The 21900-nt window shown below is 36.3% G+C and overlaps 2 protein-coding genes and 1 non-coding gene across 4 annotated transcripts in view; 2 read left to right on the forward strand and 1 right to left on the reverse strand.

Moving 5' to 3' along the window:
- LOC128520658 (cathepsin K-like) overlaps window positions 1-21900 on the forward strand; it is a 287992-nt gene that overhangs the window by 90752 nt on the left and 175340 nt on the right. The window lies entirely within an intron of this gene.
- LOC128523310 (5S ribosomal RNA) lies at window positions 11281-11400 on the forward strand. The gene has a single exon (XR_008360154.1). It is a non-coding gene; the product is annotated as a 5S ribosomal RNA (ribosomal RNA).
- On the reverse strand, window positions 11999-20010 carry rhbg (Rh family B glycoprotein). Of its 2 annotated transcripts, XM_053494988.1 has the most exons (11): window positions 19711-20010; window positions 17513-17699; window positions 17264-17414; window positions 16478-16625; window positions 16029-16195; window positions 15166-15303; window positions 14255-14388; window positions 13943-14061; window positions 13784-13857; window positions 13519-13613; window positions 11999-12191 (listed from the first exon to the last, which is right to left on the reverse strand). In XM_053494988.1, exons 1-10 carry the CDS (start codon window positions 19895-19897, stop codon window positions 13536-13538), a joined length of 1383 nt encoding a protein of 460 aa, XP_053350963.1. In that variant the 5' UTR covers window positions 19898-20010; the 3' UTR covers window positions 11999-12191; window positions 13519-13535. The 2 variants fall into 2 exon arrangements, with proteins under 2 accessions (XP_053350963.1, XP_053350962.1); XM_053494987.1 differs by lacking the exon at window positions 11999-12191 and having other exon boundaries at window positions 12227-13613.

Here is a 21900-nt window from a genome sequence, read left to right on the forward strand (position 1 = left end):
TCTGGTGGTATGTGTCTTTGACATTCAAAGTGTGAGAGCATGAAGAACCAGCCATCATCTGCACCTATTTTGTCCTGGGTGAAAAACATAAATATAGAAATTTACATAAAACTGGTACATTTTTGCATTATAATGAAGATATAGGGCCTAAAAGTTTTATTGGTATTACAACAACTATGCTATTAGAAGAATGTGTCAAATTGTGGAAGAGAATGCAAACAGAATAAATGTATTTATTGATTTATTTAAAAAGGGTACCCACTATTACTGTAGATAGGGAACTCCTTTCAAACTAAGCCTAGGTGAAGGACATAACACACTGGTTACAGTAGAAATACACATAAAACATCACCGTAAAAGAATGTTAAGTTACATAAATTCCCAAAAATCTAATAAAATGAAATACAAATTCTTTGCCTTAAAAATGCATAATGATGCGCTAGTACTAAAAGCTACATTGAATTCAGACCTCACTAGTGGAATACTAAAATAAATGTAAATATTGGAATGTACAGTATTAATATAGGTGTTATAAAACCACGTGCATAAATACAAATAATTTAATCAACATTCTTTTGACCTGAAATAGTTCCGCAGAAAATTCCCTGATGAATGTAATGGAAATTAAACCAAAGGATTTTAAATTATGTTATTTTGAAGCATGAATTTATTTGAATGACAAAATTCCACCATAATATTCTTGCTTGGTTGAAAACAACAACAACAACAACAACAACAACAACAACAAAAAAAGTTGTATACAACACTATTTATTTATCTGTCTATACACATACATACACTATAGGTAACAGTAAAGTCCAAGCTAATTCTAACCTATTGGCCAGCTTTGTAGTTATTATAATATTAAGCAAAATTTTGACCAATGAAAACATCAGCTTTGGGATGCTCCTACTCAGTTATCAGCATAATTCCAGTCAGAAATGTCTTACTTTCCAATAAAATAAATCTTTTGCAGGTGTATCATGGTATAGACCTGATATGGATAGAGCCAACACGCCAATATACAAATATGGGCTGCGAGTCATTAATATGTAATAGCCTATAGATTAGCGAGAGCACGAAGAGCCGTTAAAGCTGCACCGTGTGACGTCATGCTCAATGCACAAGCAAGGCTGCTTTTGTTCAGCTGGAGGCCATAACAGCTCTTATATTAAAATCCCAATTAAAGGGCATGAAGAGGAAGACGAATCAGTGAGCTCATTCTATTTACCCTATATTTTCTAATCAATCAGAAGCCAACACGCGAGGACGTCATGTTATTTATGGCAGGAAATGCTGCGTGAATGACAGCACGTCTATTAGTATAGAAATTGCAGAGTATAGATTTAGATGGACTGTAAATAAAATAGATTTATTTATTAGACTATTTTTGATACATGCGACACGCGACATTCATGAGCTACAGTTAGGCCTAATCTTAAAAATAATTTGCGCATTTTATTTTTATAATAATAGAACAATTTAAATTGGAATAGAATTAAACGAAATATACAAAAAGAAAATTGGAAGTGGAGAGTTATCTGCCACAATCAGATGCTTACAATAAATATGATATTGTCTTAACAGAGGCGTGCTAGATGTGAAACACTATTGCAATATATCTAAATGCAATATATTAATTAGAATTTAATATAGAATTTGTTTTTTTAAATTAAAAAATAAAATAAAAAAATATGAACATTTGAAAACGTTTGATAAGCAGCCTAGTTTCTGCAAACTGAATGCAAAAATGGAAAGTGGAAAGACACTAGTGGAAAGTATTTTTTATTTTTTTTTAAAGTAACTTTTAAACAGAAGCCAACATCTAAAAATATCATTTAAATTAAATTATTAAAATCTGTTCTCCTTTAAACAAGTCTTTTCATTGGCATGGGAACCCAGCAGAATTAATTACTGCTGTTAATTTGTGTCTCACTGACCAGAAACAGTTCAACAACGACGTTCAGGCTACACGTACATTCCTGACTTTATAAATATAGTTTTCAAAATATATTACCTTTACATGCATCATAAAATTGATATTATCTCTACAAGAGTTGCATTTATAGCAACTTGTAAGACGTATAAATAGCGAGTGTGAGGTGCTGATGGAGGTAGCTAATGGCGGCTGAAAGGTGATTTGTGAGAGGAGGAGGAGGAGGAGGATGCTGCACTTCGTTGCTGGAATATTAAACGGCGCTTGAAGCTGCAGCTTCACCACCGTCTTCACATCGCAGCTCTTGTCTGCTGAGAGGCGGCTAATGAGAGACGACAAGCTAGTGGTGGAGTGACGATAAGCGATTGGCGTAGAGTCGTGGGAAACTATAAACAAACAGCTGCCACCGGCATTTTTTAGATGGTTCTCAACCTCTTTTAATGAATGCTTGTAGGCCTGAATAGAGGTCCTGAGGATTAGAGGGCTGCTGCCATTAACATGGCATTAATATTTTTTTATAAGACATATTTACATTTTTTAAAGAGATACTTTTTATTATATTATATTATATTATATTATATTATATTATATTATATTATATTATTTATTGTAGTGTAGTATTATGCAATCCCAAGATAGAGATGTACCCTCTGATTGTCATGCAGAGCATTTTCCCACTGAAATCTTTGTTTATTTGTTTTGCTAAAAGACAGAACAAATTTAACGCACTTGTTCCCAACTGTGCTGTACGGATTGAACTACATGGAGGCAATAATTGTTCATAATCAAATAATAATCTTCAGACATGCATTTTATTTGTATTTTAAAAACATTCCGTTGTATATTACTTTCACATTATAATAACCCGCATTAGTGAAAACCTCTATATTCATAGTCCATTCAAAGGCTTTAAATGCATCCATTAAGCAGCCTGAGAGAGTTTATTAAGGAACATGTGAATGAACGGTGGTTAAGATGTCGTTGGGGAATGGACATGGCCATAATTGGTCATAAGGTGGGCATTAAACATTGTAAATGTCCCCTGGGGTTCAGCCTCAGGGCAGAGGCCTCCCTCAGCTTACCCCAGTATCCTCACAACCGGCTCATCTCTGTTAACAAGGTCAAGCCTTCAATTAGTCTTGGGTCAAGGGCCAAAAGTGTCACCGCTAACATATGGCTGAATAGGCTCGGCAACAGGTCCGTAAACACTCCTATGACCTTTTGCTGATTTCGTAACGAATTCTGTTTTTTAAATATGCATAATAATATGCAATATTAGTGATATCTGGACATATGGTTTTGTTTAAACATTATATTTCCTAGAAAAATGTAACTGAAACATCAGTGATGTATTAGATTATTACTGCTTATCTGGTGCATTAAAATAAAATGTAAACCCGGAATATAACTGATTTAAAATCACTTACGTGAGCAGATAGCTCACTTGAGGTAACAGCTTAATTCAATCGATCAATCAATCAATCAATCAATCAATCAATCAATCAATCTATCTATCTATCTATCTATCTATCTATCTATCTATCTATCTATCTATCTATCTATCTATCTATCTATCTATCTATCTAATAATTTATAGAATTTAACACTGGAATGAAACATGAAATAACTGCAAACCTGCACAATTTTTCAAATTATATGTAAGTGTGCTGAATGAGCCTCATATCTTTTATCTTATGTCTTTATCCACTTTTTCCCAAAAATCCACAGATATATTACCAAACCGTTGTTTTCCAGGTCATCAAAATTACACAATGTGTGCTTGATTTTAGCAATTTGTTTTTTTTTTTTTGCTTACTAAAGGACACAATTGGACAAATGAAGCATATTCTCCATATTCATTTCTCATTGAATGTCTAATGCCTGGACTTTCTTCCTTTGATTTCTTTCATTCCCTGTGGTATTTTTCAGATGCTAATAACAGACATGTCCATCAAGTGTCTCCACCCCTGGAGTTAATTGGTGCTGCATTTTTTCGGGCAATACTCTGAAGTTTGGGGCGTCATTAGATCAGTGGTAGTTACCTCCCCACCTGCCTTCTTCTTGCCCACCCCCCTCCCCCCTTCCCACCAGGGCAGCCCTGCCCCTTCAATACCCTGCTCACCCCCTATGGACCCTTTGAGAAGACCGACCTATATCTTTCTCACTAAGGCTTTACTAGAGCACTTTGAATGGACTCCAAGTAATCTTCTGTGGTTGTTTTTCACATTCATACCATGCAGGGAAACTAAATATGAACTTTTACAAATTTACATAAAAAAATCACACCATCCAAGTTTAAATCTAATAATTAAATAATTGGTGCAATTTATAAGCTTTTTTTATTAAGGGCAAAATACTTTTATTAACTTAAAATGTTTGTAAATGTTTCTTTTTAATTCTTTACCTGCACCTGCTGTAATAAAAATCCAAGATTCAAACTTATATAACCTTAGTTTCATTTGCATACATACATTGCATACAAGCTTACAGTACCTTATTCCAAGGCACTTTTTTTTAGCCCAAACATACGAGGTCTGGCCTATACAGGAGATGGGGAAATAACCCAACCCCAGAGTTCCTGTGATGTACAAGTGGTGTTTGTGAATGATTATGTGTACAGACAGAGGCATCCCTTCCACTCGTTGGCAACAAGTTATCCATCAATTTTCAAGGATCAGTATATATGAAGCTGATTTGAAAATGTAGTGTAAATGGCAAGATGTTTAAAACAGACCTTTTTAGACTTTATGATAACACGAGTAATAGACTAAGACACCCAGGAAGTTATCCCCTTATAAACCTTGGCTACTATTATAAGTCCATCCTCATGCTATTTTGGAGACATTTTGTTTCTCTCTGTTTGAGTTTAAATCAGGACATTTTTGCAGCTATTGGCAAAGTGCTGTTTGTTAAAAGCTGTGCCTAATTGATTGCACTTGTCTTAACTAAGAAAAAGTTGTGTTGTTTATATATGACTTTCCAGTTTTGCTCTCTTCTATATTGATCCCCACTAACTAGGGGCCTAATGCTCCTTTTGTCACTACCAAAGCCAGGGCCAAGGCACATAAGAGCAAGCAGAAAGGCACAAAGGACCAGGCTAATAGGACTTCAGTGTAATTGGCACAAACAAAATACTTGGCATCTTTGGCTAAATCTTTTTCACTTTTATTCTGTCCCCTATTTCTCTCTACTCTCTGTCATCTCTTCTCTCTTCTCTCTCTGTACAGGTCCCTTCCTCCGGGCCCATGGCTTCCTGGCACTGATGCCAGTCTCTGTGTGCCATCTCGGGAAGCAACGCATCCCCCTGCTGCTGATGGAGCCTTTGAGTCTGGAGAATGGGGGTATTGTAGAGAATTGTGGGTCGTCACTGGAGTGGGTATCCGTTTGCTCATATGCAGGCCCCTCACACACACGCAGAGAGAACTCAGAACAGAGTGCCAACAGCGGATCTTAAACTTCACAGATTTTAAATGCCCCCTTGGAGGAGGTGGCAGTTTCTGTGTGTGTGTGTGTGTGTGTGTGTGAATAATAATGCATGGCATTGTTGGTTTGTCCTCCTCCTGTGAAAATTAATGGTTTTGAGCAAATTGAATTTATTTATTTATTTATGAGGCAGATACAGATAGAGATTTATGTTGTTCAGGTCTTATTTAAGCATCTTATGGGAATCAAATTTTCCTGTAGTGCAGGTTCTGTCTAATAATAATCAAATATAGCCAAACATATAGATATGTCTGGCACCACTAGTGGACATGTGTGAAAGCAATTAGAATGAGAGCTGTTAATGGATCCTAATGAAACAAGAGTGTGGGGAAAAAAAATTGGGCTCAGCTTTAGCTCTGTGATGCCACCTACTTGCAATAGATGGCTTTACACACTCCTTCATGCTCACTAAGCAAGAATGGTACAATACCATGCATGCTTCTGCTCTGTTTGTCTATTTATTGGTGCTAATTTTTTGAATGACAACGCCTCTGTGCTGCTGGAAGCCTCTTGAATACTACACATCCTTCTGTCAGCATTTGAGAAGAGAGAAAATTGAGCCCATTTCAGGCTATGTCATCAATTAATACAGCCGCTTCATGGACAGAATGGCTCATCAACATGCAGCGGCCCCACGCTTTCACTCTGTGCTGCCCTAAGACAAAAGAGCATTGTATATACTTCTTCTGTTTTAATTATGATGAGAAGATGCATAATGTGTAAACTGTGTGCATGTGTTTGTGTGTTTCCCTTCCTGTGGTGATGTCAACCACAGTGTGTGCTTGTGCATGTGTGTAGGTAGGGTTTTTTCACTGTATGTGTACAAGGATTTTCATCTATAAGTCAGTGAGTGTGTATAAAAATGCATACATTTCTAAAATCTGGCCTCATTGTATGGAGAGGGCAAATAGTGTAATGTGTGTGTGTGTATGTGCGTGTGTTGTGCGTGTGTGTGTGTGTTTGGAAAGGGGTGCAGCTGCGAATGCATTTGTTGCTTGTTGCCTTCATGGAAATTGGCATCCAATAAAGCACCGGTCACAAAGGCTGTTTGTGTTCTAGGGGTGAAGAGGACTGCTGCAAAGAATGGGAAAGGTTGGGAGGGGTTATGGGGAATAGACAAGAGCAGGATTCCCATCAGAGTAATGGTGCCATATTAGAATTCTTGTCTCTCTCCCTATTGCCCGATTAACACCCCTGGATGAAGCTCCCCTAAATTAAAAACCCGTTAATTGAGACAGATACAGAATCCTCTCTGTTCTTCTGACCACTATTTTTGCTTGTTTAAATTACACTGTATCACTGTGGCGATGGAAATAAGCAGACTAGGAGGAGACTGGAGAGGTGAATATGGAATAAATAGGATGTGTTATAACGCTAATATCAGTAATGATTCAGGGCTAGTCTCAAGGTTGTAACATTTGAATATTACTTTAACACTTACAGCTTTGATAGGCTTTAATGGTTGTTGAACTAAGAACCTAATTTTTAGAATAACCACTGGGTAGCCCCAGACAACCTCCATATTATTATCCATGCATGAAGATTCAACATTTTCCTGCAAATTCATCTTTTTTTTTTAAATACTAAAGGTGTAATAGTATAAGAATTTTTTTAAGGTTCTACATTATTATATTATGTTTAACAGAATAATAAACTTAAATGTGTTTTACAGTTTAACTGCAGCTGCATTCTGTGATAATATTTGCAGCCCAATACTTTAACAAGGAGGTCTCAGTTTAGCTTCTTTTGACATTGTTGAGGTACTGTATTTTTATTTTCTTTATTGTCGCATCATGATTTTTTAAATTCAGAGTTAAAGCTTCAGGATTTATATTGGACAATTTTTTACTCCAAAATTTTGAACTGTATTTAAAAATGTATTGCAATTATAGTACACAAACAGGATGAATGCATTAAATATAAATTCCCATACAGTACGGTCATATATGCTAGTATACCTCTTATTCTTATGTTCTCCTCCCAAGACCCAGACTCTACTGTTGCGAACAGTACATTGTATTTCTCCTTACACATTTTACAAAATAATTATACCTAGGATATAAAGAGATAGGATATAAATACACTGTATTTGGGAGAAATATTCTGGACTCAAGAGGCTCTACTGGTATAAATGATATCTATGTTAAATTGTGCTATATGATTGTTTAAAAAAAAAAAATTTTGAAAAGGCAAAATTCTTTGTTTTTTAATACACATGGCAGGCAAAACCAGCTAAATAGTCTGATAATTTATTGAAAAAAAATCCCTTTTCACATTTATAGTTTCAAGTGGTATTATAAGTAGTTCTTTACAGCTATTTGGCTATTCTAAATTATTTTCTGCCCCACATGCAGTTTTCTTGATATAGGATTTGCAAAATAAAGCAGATGATAATGAATGAATGAATTATCAGATATTTTGTGCAATAACATATTTTGGAAATAAGGCATGATGAGATGAATCAGGCTTTCACAGGGGCCCCCTTGTGGTCTGCAACTTGATAGATATGATTTATATACTGTATGCGTGTGAATATGTGGACCAAAAACAACCTGAAAACAACCCTGCCCTTGTTGTTGCATTAATTTTATCATATTTGTGTTAAATATTCTAAAATGATTTCACCTCCCAAACTTTAAGAATCCAGCACCAGACCCAGACTGACGTTCCCTTAGACTTGTAGACTTGTACGTTTTCACATGGTTCTTTAATGAACATTAGTTGCTACACTACAGGTTCTCAGCTGAGTAACTAAATAATAAGTGAGAGAGTAAAAAACAGAGAGCAAAAAAGGAGGTGTTGGCACGGTGATCTTAGTGGAGTTTTACGCTTCCTCACACAGGTACAGTACCATGCTGAAGAGCTCATCTCTCTATCAGATTAAAAAAAAAAAACAGGAAAACAATACACATACACTCTTCTGGAGAGCTCCATGCTCTCTCACATCCTCCTTTATTAAAACACTCAATTTAGACTCTATAAAGAGTCACCCCACTTGACACAGGCTGACCTCTGAACTTAGGGTCATGCTTCCCTCAATGACATGAGTGCAAGAGGATGTGATGGAGTTGAGGGGGGACCAGTCAATGTCTTTGTCCAAGCCATGTCCAGCCTGTTAACACGTTAATGCCTTTAGAGGTTTCCCTGTTTAATAATTGTCCCCAAAAGACTTCATATTGAAGTGGGTTGATATAGTTGGATGATTACATTTATAATTAGTGAAATGGTTCACAAAATTTGATTTCCTGTTTTTTTTAATGAATATTTCATTATTTTAAACCCAGACAAAGATTTTAGTGCTCTCCACTGATTATAAAAACAAATATGGTAATTAAAACCCTAGACTGCATTGCCTCAAGTGTGGCATTACTCTTTCTTCAGTCAGGTATTTTTGAATGAGGCACTTGAAATTCACTGCTCTCAGGGGAAGCAGGTGTCAACTGGACCGTCTCACACAAAAGCTTTCTCTGTATTGTGGTAGATTGCATTCAAGGGCTGAGAACAGCATAGGAATATGTCAAGTGTAAAGCTCTTCTCTGCTCTTTTTGACGAGACAGGGATAAAACGTTGTGTGTACATTATCACTGGGCCATTATTTTTGTCAGTCTGGAATATTTCCAGAACATCATTGCATGTCTAGAATATTCCATACTGTTTGTGTGTGTGTTTACATAGTTGCATACACACAGGCCTCCCAGTCGCTGTCTCTCAGCAGGCTGGTAAGGAGCATGTGAAGGTTGCCTGGAGGAACGATACAAGCTGAAAGAGCTGGCAGACCCTGAACACAGCCTGCCTGTAATCCTGTTAAAATGAGCTAAAGCAAAGGCACTCTCTTCATGCAGAGAGGCAGCAGCAGACTTTACCCACTTCACACACTCCCACTGATTCATTTACATGGCCATGCTTTACACCCTGCAGTAGGCCTGCCTTGTCTACCTGAGCTACAGAGAGAGAGAGAGAGAGAGAGAGAGAGACTGTGTCTTGGACCACATTCAGCTGTATAGTATCCAGGGTAATACAGGTTAAAGGATGTTAAATCTCAATATCATAAGAGGATCAACTATAACCCAGTAAAAAAAATTTGTGTTCTAACCTAACCAAATTATTGAAAGTGTTTTCCATAATGTTTTCCATTAGCCCTTTTTGTTGTGGCTGTGATTAGATGATTATGTCCTTGACAGCCGTCAGCCATTGTAAGGAACAGCTGCTCACCTGTCTGCATGGTAGAGCCTGGGAAAAACCCGTGGCACTGCTTCACGCCATGACGCCACCAGAGGCGGACGAAACCACACTTCAGAGGGGGGAAGGGGGGGGATGGAGGTGTTATTGCCACTCACACGAGGTATACCAAGCTCATGGTGTTTTTGCAAGCACGTTATCAACATGGGAGCTCCAGCTTTATGTTTGCCTTTTGATCCCAGAAAGTGAAACTGTGCTAATTATGAGTCGAACACCATCTGGACTCAGTGTTCCCCTTCCACAGTAATTGGCGGTGCCATTAAAGGCTCATGTGAAAAGTTATCATGTTAAAAGACTGCCTTTATCAAGAGCTACACAATTACTTACAGTATCCATTACTAGCCATGGCGAGACTCACCTGCAAGATTTTATCTATCTATCTATCTATCTATCTATCTATCTATCTATCTATCTATAAAAATCAGTTTCTTATGTTTTATATATATACAGTATATATATATATATATATATATATATATATATATATATATATATATATATATATATATATATATATATATATATATATATCTTTCCCTGATTTCCATAATTAGTCAATGCAAATGTCAGTCAGTATAATTTTCTAGTTATCAACCCTAAGTGTAAAATAACAAACCTCCTAATGATAACAATATTTATTAAAAAAAAAACTGAAAATGCACTGTTCCAAATTATTATGCACAACAGAGTTAAAACATTTTATAGGCTGTAAAGAACTGAAAATGGGCTTTTGTTGAATTTGCAGCTTTAGGAGGTCATATTTAAAGAAATCAAAAGCTATTTCAATCAAAAACATCCTAACAGAGCATATATATTTATATAGATATTTTGCTTGAGGATGCTCCAAAGGTTCTCAGTGGGGTTGAGGTCAGGGGAGGATAGTGGCCAGTTTCTCATCTTTTAGCTCCAAAGGCAGCCAATGACACAGAGGTATTCTTTGCAGCATTAGATGGTGCATTGTCGTGCATGAGGATGATTTTTTTACGGAAGGCACGGTTCTGCTTTTTGTACCATGGAAGAAAGTGGTCAGTCAATATACTTTGCAGAGATCATTATCACACCTTCAGGGACCCTACACGGGCCTACCAGCACTCTCCCCATGATTCCGGCCCAAAACATGACTCTGGCACCTCCTTGCTGATGTCGCAGCCTTGTTGGGACATGGTGGCCAGCCACCAACCATCCACTACTCCATCCATCTGGACCATCCAGGGTTGCACGACACTCATCAGTAACCAAGACTGTTTAAAAATTAGTCTTCATGTATGCCTGGGCCCACTGCAACTGTTTCTGCTTGTAAGCATTGGTTAGGGGTGGCTAAATAGTAGGTTTATGCACAACTGCAAGCCTTTAAAGGATCCTACACCTTGAGGTTCGCGGGACTCCAGAGGCACCAGTAGCTTTAAATACCTGTTTGCTGCTTTGTAATGGCATTTTAGCAGCTGCACTCTTAATCCGATAAATTTGTCTGGCAGAAACCTTCTTCATTCTGCCTTTATCTGCACAAACCTGTCTGTGTGCTGAATCAATAACAAATGTCTTCACAGTACAATGATCACGCTTAAGTTTTCATAAAATATTTAATGTTTTTATACCTTTTCCAAGGCATTGCACTATTTGACGCTTGCAGCCATACCAGTCTGAGAGCGCCCGATCTCGTCTGATCTCGGAAGCTAGGCAGGCTTGGGCCTGGTTAGTACTTGGATGGGAGACCGCCTGGGAAATACCAGGTGCTGTAAGGTTTTTTTTACTAGTTATTTCATGTTTCTGCAATATTTTTTACTAGTTAATTTCATTTTTCTGCAATATTTCTTTTACTGCAATATATCTTTACTTGTGCAGTATATTTTACCAGTTAACTTTATTTTCTACCGTATTTCCTTTATTCATATTTATTTCTTATGTTTAAGCTTTTATTTTAAGGTCACTGGTAGTCGAAAAAGCATTTCACTGCATATCGTATTGTGTATGACTGTGTACGTGACAAATAAAATTTGAATTTAAATTAGATTTTTCGGCAGCAGAAAGATCCTTTTTCTTTCCCATATTGCTTGAAACCCGTGGCCTGCTTAATAATGTGGAACAACCTTCTTCAGGACTTTTCCTTTGATTGGGCTTATCTGGGAAACTATTTATCACAGGTGTCTGAGATTCATTTCAGTGATTCAAAGAGCCCTGAGACACAACACCATCCATGGGTTTAATTTAAAAACTAAACATTTAATGTTTATGACACTTACATCCAATTTGCATAATAATTTGGAACACAGTGTATATATATATATATATATATATATATATATATATATATATATATATATATATATATATTGTATGGAAGGTACAGGCATTTTCAAATTACCCCCTACTGTAACATTACCTTAAAGTTTCATTTTTAAAGTTACATTCATACCAGTTTACACAACTGCTGGCACATCCACAGGCCTGAGAACTGGATGGGCGTCTTCAATCTCCCCAAGAAATAAGGCTGTACTCAAGTGAATATTACTCACAGATATGACTCCATCGATTACTAAGCAGAAAACAGAAGTCTTATTTTTCAGTGACTCTTTATTGAATGTACACTGTTGGATAAAGTTGTCGAATCTACAAACATTTTATGGACTTCATGAAAAAAAAATCATTACATTTTATGTTTGCATAAACAAACTAAAACTATTTTTTAAAGGCATTATTATCATTTATCGTTTATTAAGGAGTTAAGGTAAAATTTAAATTTGCATACATTCTGCAGTAAAAGAAAAGAAAACAATTGTTTCATAAATGTCATACGTCATAGATGACCAAATATATACAGTACACTGACATATGGGACATGTTTAACTAATGAGAGCTTAACCAAGTATTTCCACGCAAACCGTTGTTTCGACTACCGTCCTCCTGCTGCAGCTCAGCCAATAGCTCAATGGCTCCATCTGCTGGTCAAACAGGATGCATTCATTTTTATTATAGTGGAATACTCCTTGTCGTGCACGTTTTTCAACTAATTTTCATCCTTTCCACACCGTAAGCGCCTTTTCGGTTGAACTAGGGAGATTAATGGAGGGAAAAACTGCAATATGTAAGAAAATGTACCGGACAGGGAGTACTCCAGAAGGCTAGTGTGTGGCGGCCACTGCTTTGCCGTTCTGTTCACTGTTGTATTAAGTGTTCATTTTGCAGGAGGTAGCAACATTAGCAGTCAGAATAAACCTTGCCTGGAAATACAGTATGTACTGTCACATGGTCGACTGTTGACTTACTGACATCTTTCTACTCAGGTTCACTAGCATTACCATTTTACATTTGTGGCATATTAATCTGGGATATAGAGTAAATACTTATTTCTTAGCACAGAAGTTGTTGATTATCTCAGAAAATAATCCACATATGTTGCTTATAGCTGCCAGCATTTTATGCAAACAGTAGATTTGGACACAGCTTGGTGGGTTTCTGTTTGAGAAAAATACCTGAGAATTCAGCATTTAACACAATGAGGTAAATACTGATGCATACAGATTGGCATTTTAAAGTTTTTAAGGCCTGTTTTTACAGTGACACAGATTTATGTTTATTTTTTGTTTAGTTTTGTTTGTTTTTGTTTTATTTAATAAACTATAAACTCTAGTAGCCTAAATAATGTTTAAATTCTTTAGACTTTTAGACATCATTTATAAAACATTCTAAATATGAAAGTCTATATATATAAAAAAAAAAAAATCAAAAATCATATCTCGAGTGGAGCACAGATAATCTTGTAATCATCCTCAGCCTTGAGTGTGTATCGTATATATTTCGACTGGTATGTCAATATATGTGCACAGGCCCACATGTATGTTCACAAACAAGCACTCACTCACAATGGCAGGCATGTCTTTTAAGCATTGAGTTTTTCCGATTCATCAATTGATTTTACAGCAGTCAGTTCATTATGGCCTTCCTCTTCTCCTGGCACCTGATAAAACAATGGCAACAATGCACAAGATTTGTACAGTAATCCTCATCTTTATGTTATCTCTGTCATCATCTAATTTTCCTTATTTGAGAAAAATACGTATTAAAACAATAGTTAATTTAACTTTATTTTTACACTTTTTCTAGTAGCTTCTATAATAAATCATTTACCTCCCAATAGACTGCATCCTCAAAGCAGAGAGTGTCAGGTGGGGCTCCATAAATAGGCAGTTTTAAAATGAATCCTATAAACATATACAATCTTTTATGAGTCCGTCACCTACAGTACTTCACAATACACAATTATTATAATAATCTTTTGAATCTTACCAACAATAAGCCCGCCAAACAGGGCCATACCCAGGGTCACAGCCAGCGAGATAATTTGCCTTATAGCCTGATCAGATGGAGTGAAATCTTTGGAGATGAGTGGAAACACTTTGCCCATCCTATAAGAAACATTAGAAGGAGGCAGTCTAAACTATATTATCTGATACATTATGGATACATAAATGCAATCTATTTGTCCTAGTGCAAAAGATAAAATGTCAAACTAATATATAAATCTTTGATAGTTGGATATAATTACTTTGGCTCTACTGTAGTTTCAAATGGAAACCAGTTGGTTAAAAGCAAACCTACCCGTTACCATATACTGAATTGCTTGCTGCTGCAGCAGTGATTGAGCCAACAATGGCTCCCAGGATTCCAGGCATACCGTGTAGGTTGTGAACACCACATGTATCTTGAATCTTCAGCTTTGATTCCAAAATAGGCTGCCGAAGAAAATACAACCAATGTAGAGTTTTGAAGCTAAAAACACTGATCTGTCATATGTTCTAATATGTATTTATGCCATAATATGTATTTATGCCATCATGAACAATAAACTCCAATAGCCTAAATAATGTTTAAATTCTTTAGAATTTTAGACATAATTTTTAAAACATTTTGAATATGAAAGTCTATATAAAAAAAATCAAATCATATTGTTACTTTAGATTTATTGTTAATTCAGATTCATTGTTTTTGCAAGACAGTCAAGACAGAGTGAAAGACAGAGTCTCAGTGTTCCATCGTATTCCCTGAGACCCTACACAGTTGATCTTTGGTGTACTAGTTTCGACTAATTTACATTAATCAAGTGTAAATACAAATTTACTTTTGCACATAAATATACCTGTGTTAGTGCCATATTATGTGTTTACAGGTTGTTTAGCTCATTACATTTGAACTTTCGTACTTTCCGTGTCGTCTATAATTTTATAGTGTTTTTTTTTTATCATGCTAACATCTTGAAAGCTGCAAACTTTGGCATTTAATAAGCATATTTATTACTTGACGGTAGAGTTGTGGTTGTCAAATGCGGTTTACTGTAGTGAGACTAATACCATCACACTTGTGCAAAATGTGGCTAAAATGTGCTTCAGCGCACCCACTGAAGCTTCCAGGACATACAGAGTGTATTTACCCTTTGACTTTTACAAATTTACACCTAATAATGAAGATAAAGTGTTCAGAGTTTTAACGTTGTGTGTGAGTGCACTACTTACTGTCAGGTACTTGTATCCCAGCACTGAAATTGTTCCAGCCAGGAATCCCACTATCATGGAACCGAAAGGAGTCAGCATCATCTCACCAGCTGTTCCTACAGCAACACCACCTGCCAATGCAGCGTTCTGAATGTGCACCTAAAAATCCATGTGATAATTTAAGTAGTGTATGTGGTATATCAAAACACAATTTCACATACACAGAACACAAAATAACAAGCTTTAAATTTAAAAGGGTTAAGAAAAAACAATTGATGAATAGTGTAGGTAAACACACACCACATATCATAGTAATCTCATCACATTAATCTTTTTGCTTCTGAATATGCACTTAAAAAGGTCCATATGATCAGATAAGTACTGTATATGGTGTACTTGAACAGCATCCCCCACCTCTACAAATAAGTCATCTCCCTGAGAGCCAGTATGCAGTTTGACTTTTGCATTAGTTAAAGTAAACATTTTTAAAAAACGTTCCTCTTAAATAGAAATCAACATACTGAACACTGCAGATTACACATGCCAGGTAACAAAGAATGCACCGACAAAGAAAAAAAAAAAAGCAAACCGTGCAGTGTTCATTTGGAAATGTATTGCACTCTTACAACAGCATTTAAACAAATCTTAGCTTTTATGCTGCAGCAACCATGCCAATACTGTTAACTATAAACATACAAAAATGTCTTTCCTCACATCATGTAATACATTTGGACTCAAAAATTTTAATCAGTATCTGCTTTGCATTTTTCGTATATCTATACTTATATTAGCAAGTTTGCAAGCCAAAACATCTTGTACTGTACACACAAAGACCTAGCCAATAGGAATAGTTTAACACAAGTATAGCACTTGGGGGCGCTCACCATGTCAAGTTTTCCGTCATGGCTGACAAGAGCAGAGAAAGCAAATGTAGCAAGTGTGCAGGAAGCCAGTGAGTAGTATGTGTTCATGGCAGTGCGATGCTGGGGATCTCCTAGATCAGTGATGGCCGAGTTGAAGCTGGGCCAGAACATCCACAGGTAGATGGTTCCTGGAGAGGTATAATCAGTATGTAACAATCTACATTGTTTGTGAGATGTAGGCAAAGTTTTCTCTCTAAGAAAGTCTAAGTATAAGTCTGATATTTGTATTTTTATAGCACTTAATTATCATATGAACTATTTGGGGTCTTCTATTTTATATCATGGCTTTATTTAAATTATCCCATAATTAACAATTTACCTGGTTTACTTTTTGACAGTGTCCAATAACTGAAGATATTATTCTATCACTTATTAATGTGTTCCTGGGTTAAAGCAAATCATTTACTAACCAATCATGGCAAAGAGGTCAGAATGGTACACAGAGCTGTTCTTGTGCTTGCTCTTGTCCAAGTTGGGCCTGTACAGCACACGTGTCACCATGAGTCCAAAGTATGCTCCAAATGTATGGATGGTCATGGATCCTCCAGCATCTCTTGCCTGTAGGTGTTTATAAATGCATATGCATTAACTTAGTGTTTTAGCTTGTTTATTTATAAGCTAGCTCTTCTCTATTAAATAGCAGTTGCCAAACAAAGTAGGGCAGGTGAAGGTTAGCATGTGCTTCAACAACGACCAGCATTTTACCAAATTATTGCTTATAGTCTCTCACATGAGCATCTGAACATATTCTAATTAAAACACTGTCTGCCCTCTTCCACATGCTCTTTTTGATTGACATGGAAGTGAGTTACACCATCCATCCAATTCAGAGAGTAAAGTCCTTGCCAGAAATGCGTGTGGCATTGCAGGGAGTTAAGTTCCTAAAATGTTTATTGCACCAATGAGGAGCCCTGCAGGCATCATTAATAAGTTGATGTGTTATAAGTCATTTTCACTTTGTTTAAAATCTATTACACAACTGTCTAACATAATTTACATATCAACTGCCAGAAAAGTCCTTTTATCTCTTTAAAGAAATCGAACTGTCTTATTATTTTGAAAACCCCCATCAACAAACTTTATAACAGAAAAACAGCTGTAATTATCCAAATTTATTTATGAACTGTTCAAAATTTCACAATTGACTGCTTAAGGGTTTAAGCTAACAGAGGATTAGAGACTCTGAATTGACTCACTTCAAAAAGACTGAGAAGGATGTACTCATTAATGGCAAACATTGTAACCTCAAATATCGCCATTGTCAGCAGCTGGACTGGGCTTGTCTTGCCCAACACAGCTCCAAATGAGATCAGCACTGAGCCAGTGCAGAAGTCTGCATTGATCATGCTGCAGGGGAAATGAAGGAGATGTGTGAGATAAAGAGAATGCAACAAGGGGAAAAGACAGACACAGGTATACATTTATAGTTAACCTCTGGATCTTACCTCTCCACTCCAACATGGATCTTGCCATTATGCATGCCATGAAAGAAGCCTTGCATAAGTGTTGCCCATTGCAGAGAAAAGGCTGCAATGAGGAAGTTAAAGCCAACACTGCTAAAGCCATAGCGCTGCAGGAATGTCATGAGAAACCCGAAGCCAATGAAAATCATCACATGTACATCCTGGAAACCTAAACAAATAAACAAACAAGCATATGCACCTCAGCATCACATCCTATACATGTCCAAGTTTACATAATGATGATTTGATATAACAGAGTCATTTGTAGAAAGGATTGTAAATCTAATTCAGAATATCCAGGTTTTAAGTGCAATCATTAATTACTAATGTGATATAAGAGAATAGAACTTTTTTTCACTTTAATATAACATGGGCACAGTATCATCCTCATCATCATTAAGCACACTGTTCTTTATTTAGAAAAGGCGAACTGAAACTCCTTTCTCAGAGTTGCATGGCGTTAAATGACATTAATGTATGCATTACAGATTTCCAGCAAGCCTGAAAAACACTGAAAACACACACACACACACACACACACGCGCGCGCACAAAAAGCACTTAAGGTTTAAATCATCTGGCACTCAACCAGACTTCACTGAACCATTTCGAAAGTCTCATCTTTCAGCTTTTAACCTCTCCCTTTCCCTCAGCAACACGGTTATGCAGGCTTGTGTACTCAGGGACTGGTGTCCTTCATGTATGAATTTACAAGTCAAGACCAGCATATGTAGAAGTCTTAAGACATGCTTATCATAACATCAATTGGCAAAACATCCAAGATTAGCAAGCAAGTCAAGACTAGTACAAGTGAACTTCCAGATAGCAGGTGAAGACCCTGGTACTCATTTACAGAGTCCAATTACCAGTGACAGAGATCGCTTCATTATGGTGGAAATGTAAAGAAATTCTAACAGTACATTTAAAGTAATTTAAAGTAATTTAAAATTTTAGGATTTTTAATTCAAAAGTTACTTAACTTGTTAGGTTTTTATTGTAGGCGTGCCAGAATTTTATCATCTTTACTTCTTGATTGACAACTGTGTACTTATATTTTTGAACAAGTCATCGGATTATGGTTGTCAAAATAGAGAGATTAATACGTTTTTAAAAAACTAAGCTCTAAGATTACAACAGTACAAATCTCATCAACTGTTCTGCAGACCAACTGGATAAGCCGGTTTGGCTAATTCAATATTCTTCTTTTTATATATAACAAAGCTGCAGTTACTCTCGGACAATCTCAAACTTACAGTACACAGATAATGGTGATGTCCTTAAAATCACTTCTGTGCTGTCCACTTTTGCTTTTATATAATTATAATTCATACATACCTAATTTTTCTACTTCACATTCTGGCATTGCTATACATAAATATTGTCCAACATTGCATGAACAAACAGTGCATCATTTTTAAGAGTTAATTGTTGATTCTACACTGGTCTAACCTGTACAATGGTTTATAGTGTAGCAGGAAGTGCTGGCACAATTTTAATTAATTACGCTTATTATATTATTTATGCATTTAGTCACATTTATGGACAATCTCACCATGTTTCAGTTACCTAAGGACATGCTGCAATATTTCTGAGGGCACTATTACCCTTTTTTTTTATATAAATCCTGGCTTTGTGCAATATACTGATATGTTAATCCTATTTATTACACACTATATGTATTATAATATAATATAATATAATATAATATAATATAATATAATATAATATAATATAATATAATATAATATAATAATAATAATAATAAAACTTGTCTGTACTGCCGTGCCATCAGCTTTTTGCACTTTTGGACGTATAGATGATTGCTTAGTCCCAGAGACACTATTCCACAGATATACTACCCATTTTACAATTTTTGCAGACTTGTTCACATACTGTGACTGAACATATTACATTGTTTATAGTTACAACCTCCACTTCACTTTGCTAACTAGCTTTGCTTACTAACTAGCCACGCATACCATACATACTATGTTTTAAATATTATTATTTTTTTCTGTTACAGAACTGTATAGTTCCTGTGTCTCAAAAACAAGGATTTAAAAATACAAAAATTAACTAAAATTGTTATTGACATTTTGTGCATTATAAATAATCTTGGAACAATTACACATTTTCTCCCTGCAAGCCTGAAAACACACACACACACACACACACACTTACTGGGATAGCGGTAGTAGAAGTCATTTTCCATGTCTTGTGTGTGTGTATGGTTGTTCTTGTTCCACTTCTTGGCATCAGTGTCTTCATCATACTCCACAAGGGCACCAAACAGGATGATGAGGATGACCTCCAAGATGATGCACACCAGCGGCAGTCTCAGCCGCATGTTTGTGGAGTAGTCTGTCATTGTGAAACTTGGTTAGCTCTCTCTCACTCTGTGTCAGAAAGCAGAGGTTTTTGCACTGCTGTGAGGAGACTGACAGGGCAGTTCACACCAAGAACCTCTTTACATAGTTAGGTTTAGGCACTCAATGTGCCAGTTAACGCCCTCGTGCCATCTAAAACATGATTGGTGGACACACACCCTCTTGGCCACACCCACGATCACCTGTATAGTTTGTGTAATGTGTGTATGTGTGTGTGTGTGTGTGTGTGTGTGTGTGTGAATCTCTTTATGGGGAGTAACTTATGACTTGCATCACACACTTCGGATGATTTGGAGAAGCCAATCAGCCTTTAAGACACGTACAGCCTGGAGGTTACTGTAGATTTGAACGTTCCACCCTGGAGGTGCCAGACAACAGTCCTAACTGATAAGCCACTATGCTGCTGAAAAATTACATAATGGTTTCAAATTATTTTGTTTTTGTATGATTTTTCATTTCACCTTAGTAGCCTCTTTACCCTGGCCACAGTAGATGCAAAGATTTGATATCTGTCAGTTAAAGTGCACCACACACACACACACACACACACACACACACATACACACAAACACACACACACACACACACACACACACACACACACACACACACACACACACACACACACACACACACACACACACACACACACACACACACACACCTGTTTAGACTAGTCAGCCCACCAACCTAAATGTTTTAAGAAAGTGAGAGGAAAGTGCAGAAGCTGAAGGAAACAGTAACCTGCTGCACCACCATGCCAGTATTTATTTAGTTGTTTGTTTGCTATGCCACAATATATGCTTAAATAGGACCCTTAGGCCTGCTGTTATGCTGTACTTAGTTGGCATACATGAATTATTTAATGTTAATCTTTCTCATTATTCAAAACTAATTTATACTGATACATTTAATAACATTTAAAGGTCATTTATAATACTGACAGTGCTTGTCTCATCCTTTCTGTACTCTGTGTGCTAGGACGACATTGGATTCATTTTGAGTATGTAAGACCTGTCAAGTACATTAAAATAGTGTATCATTTGTAAATCTGCTTGACTTACCTCTATGAGGTTATTTGTTGACTGTACACAGATGTAATCTTCACCTGTACTGCAAGCTTAGGGCCCAAAAGAATAATGAGAAAAACTGTAGCAGAATAAGTGGATCATTCTGTAATTGCATTGCATTCGGCATACTACTTGTATATAAAGTCTTCACTTTGTTTCTTAATGATGTTATGGTAGGTAATCTCACTCTTTATTCAACATTTTAAGTCCTAATTTATTAAAAGCATTGTGATAACTAGAACTCTCTTTATTTGAACTTGGTACCTTTAAAATGCATTCTTAAAGGGCAAGGCCTTAGAGGATGGTACAAAATACCCTGTTCATTTAAAAAAGTGTAACTCTCTGTCATGTGCTTACAAAATATGGCAGTTCAGTTGCGTGCTTCATAGTATTTTCTAAACAGTGAGCAGTTAACCAGAGTATGATGAATTTCAGGAAAAGTCTTGTAGACATTCTTCTACGAATGCCCTTTCAATGACGACTTTGACATTGACTAAATTCATTGGATGGTTTTAAAAGTTTAACAGCTTAAGCTACTTGATGGATATTGTGCATTATACAGTCTAACATTCTATATTATCGTAATTAATTAGTTAAAGGGTTCCATATTTTCACCTTCAAAATATCTATCCATCAATTTATTATTATTATTTATTTATTTTTACCACTTTTAGGGTCACACAGGGCCTGGAGCTTATCCAAGGGAAATCAGAGCGTGAGAAGGGAAGGGTTGCCAACAAATTCGAGCAAAAATAAACTTACACACCAATTCATACAGTACAGGCAAATGGAAAAAAAAAACAGGCTGCAGTGTTGACATGCAACGATTTAATATCTCTAAGATGGGGGTGTGAGGCGACAGTGCTAACCAAATAAGCCTCCATGGCTCTTAGTTTCAAAATATGTAAAAACAA

The sequence above is a fragment of the Clarias gariepinus genome, chromosome 4 (genome assembly GCF_024256425.1).
Source record: "Clarias gariepinus isolate MV-2021 ecotype Netherlands chromosome 4, CGAR_prim_01v2, whole genome shotgun sequence".
Taxonomy (NCBI): domain Eukaryota; kingdom Metazoa; phylum Chordata; class Actinopteri; order Siluriformes; family Clariidae; genus Clarias; species Clarias gariepinus.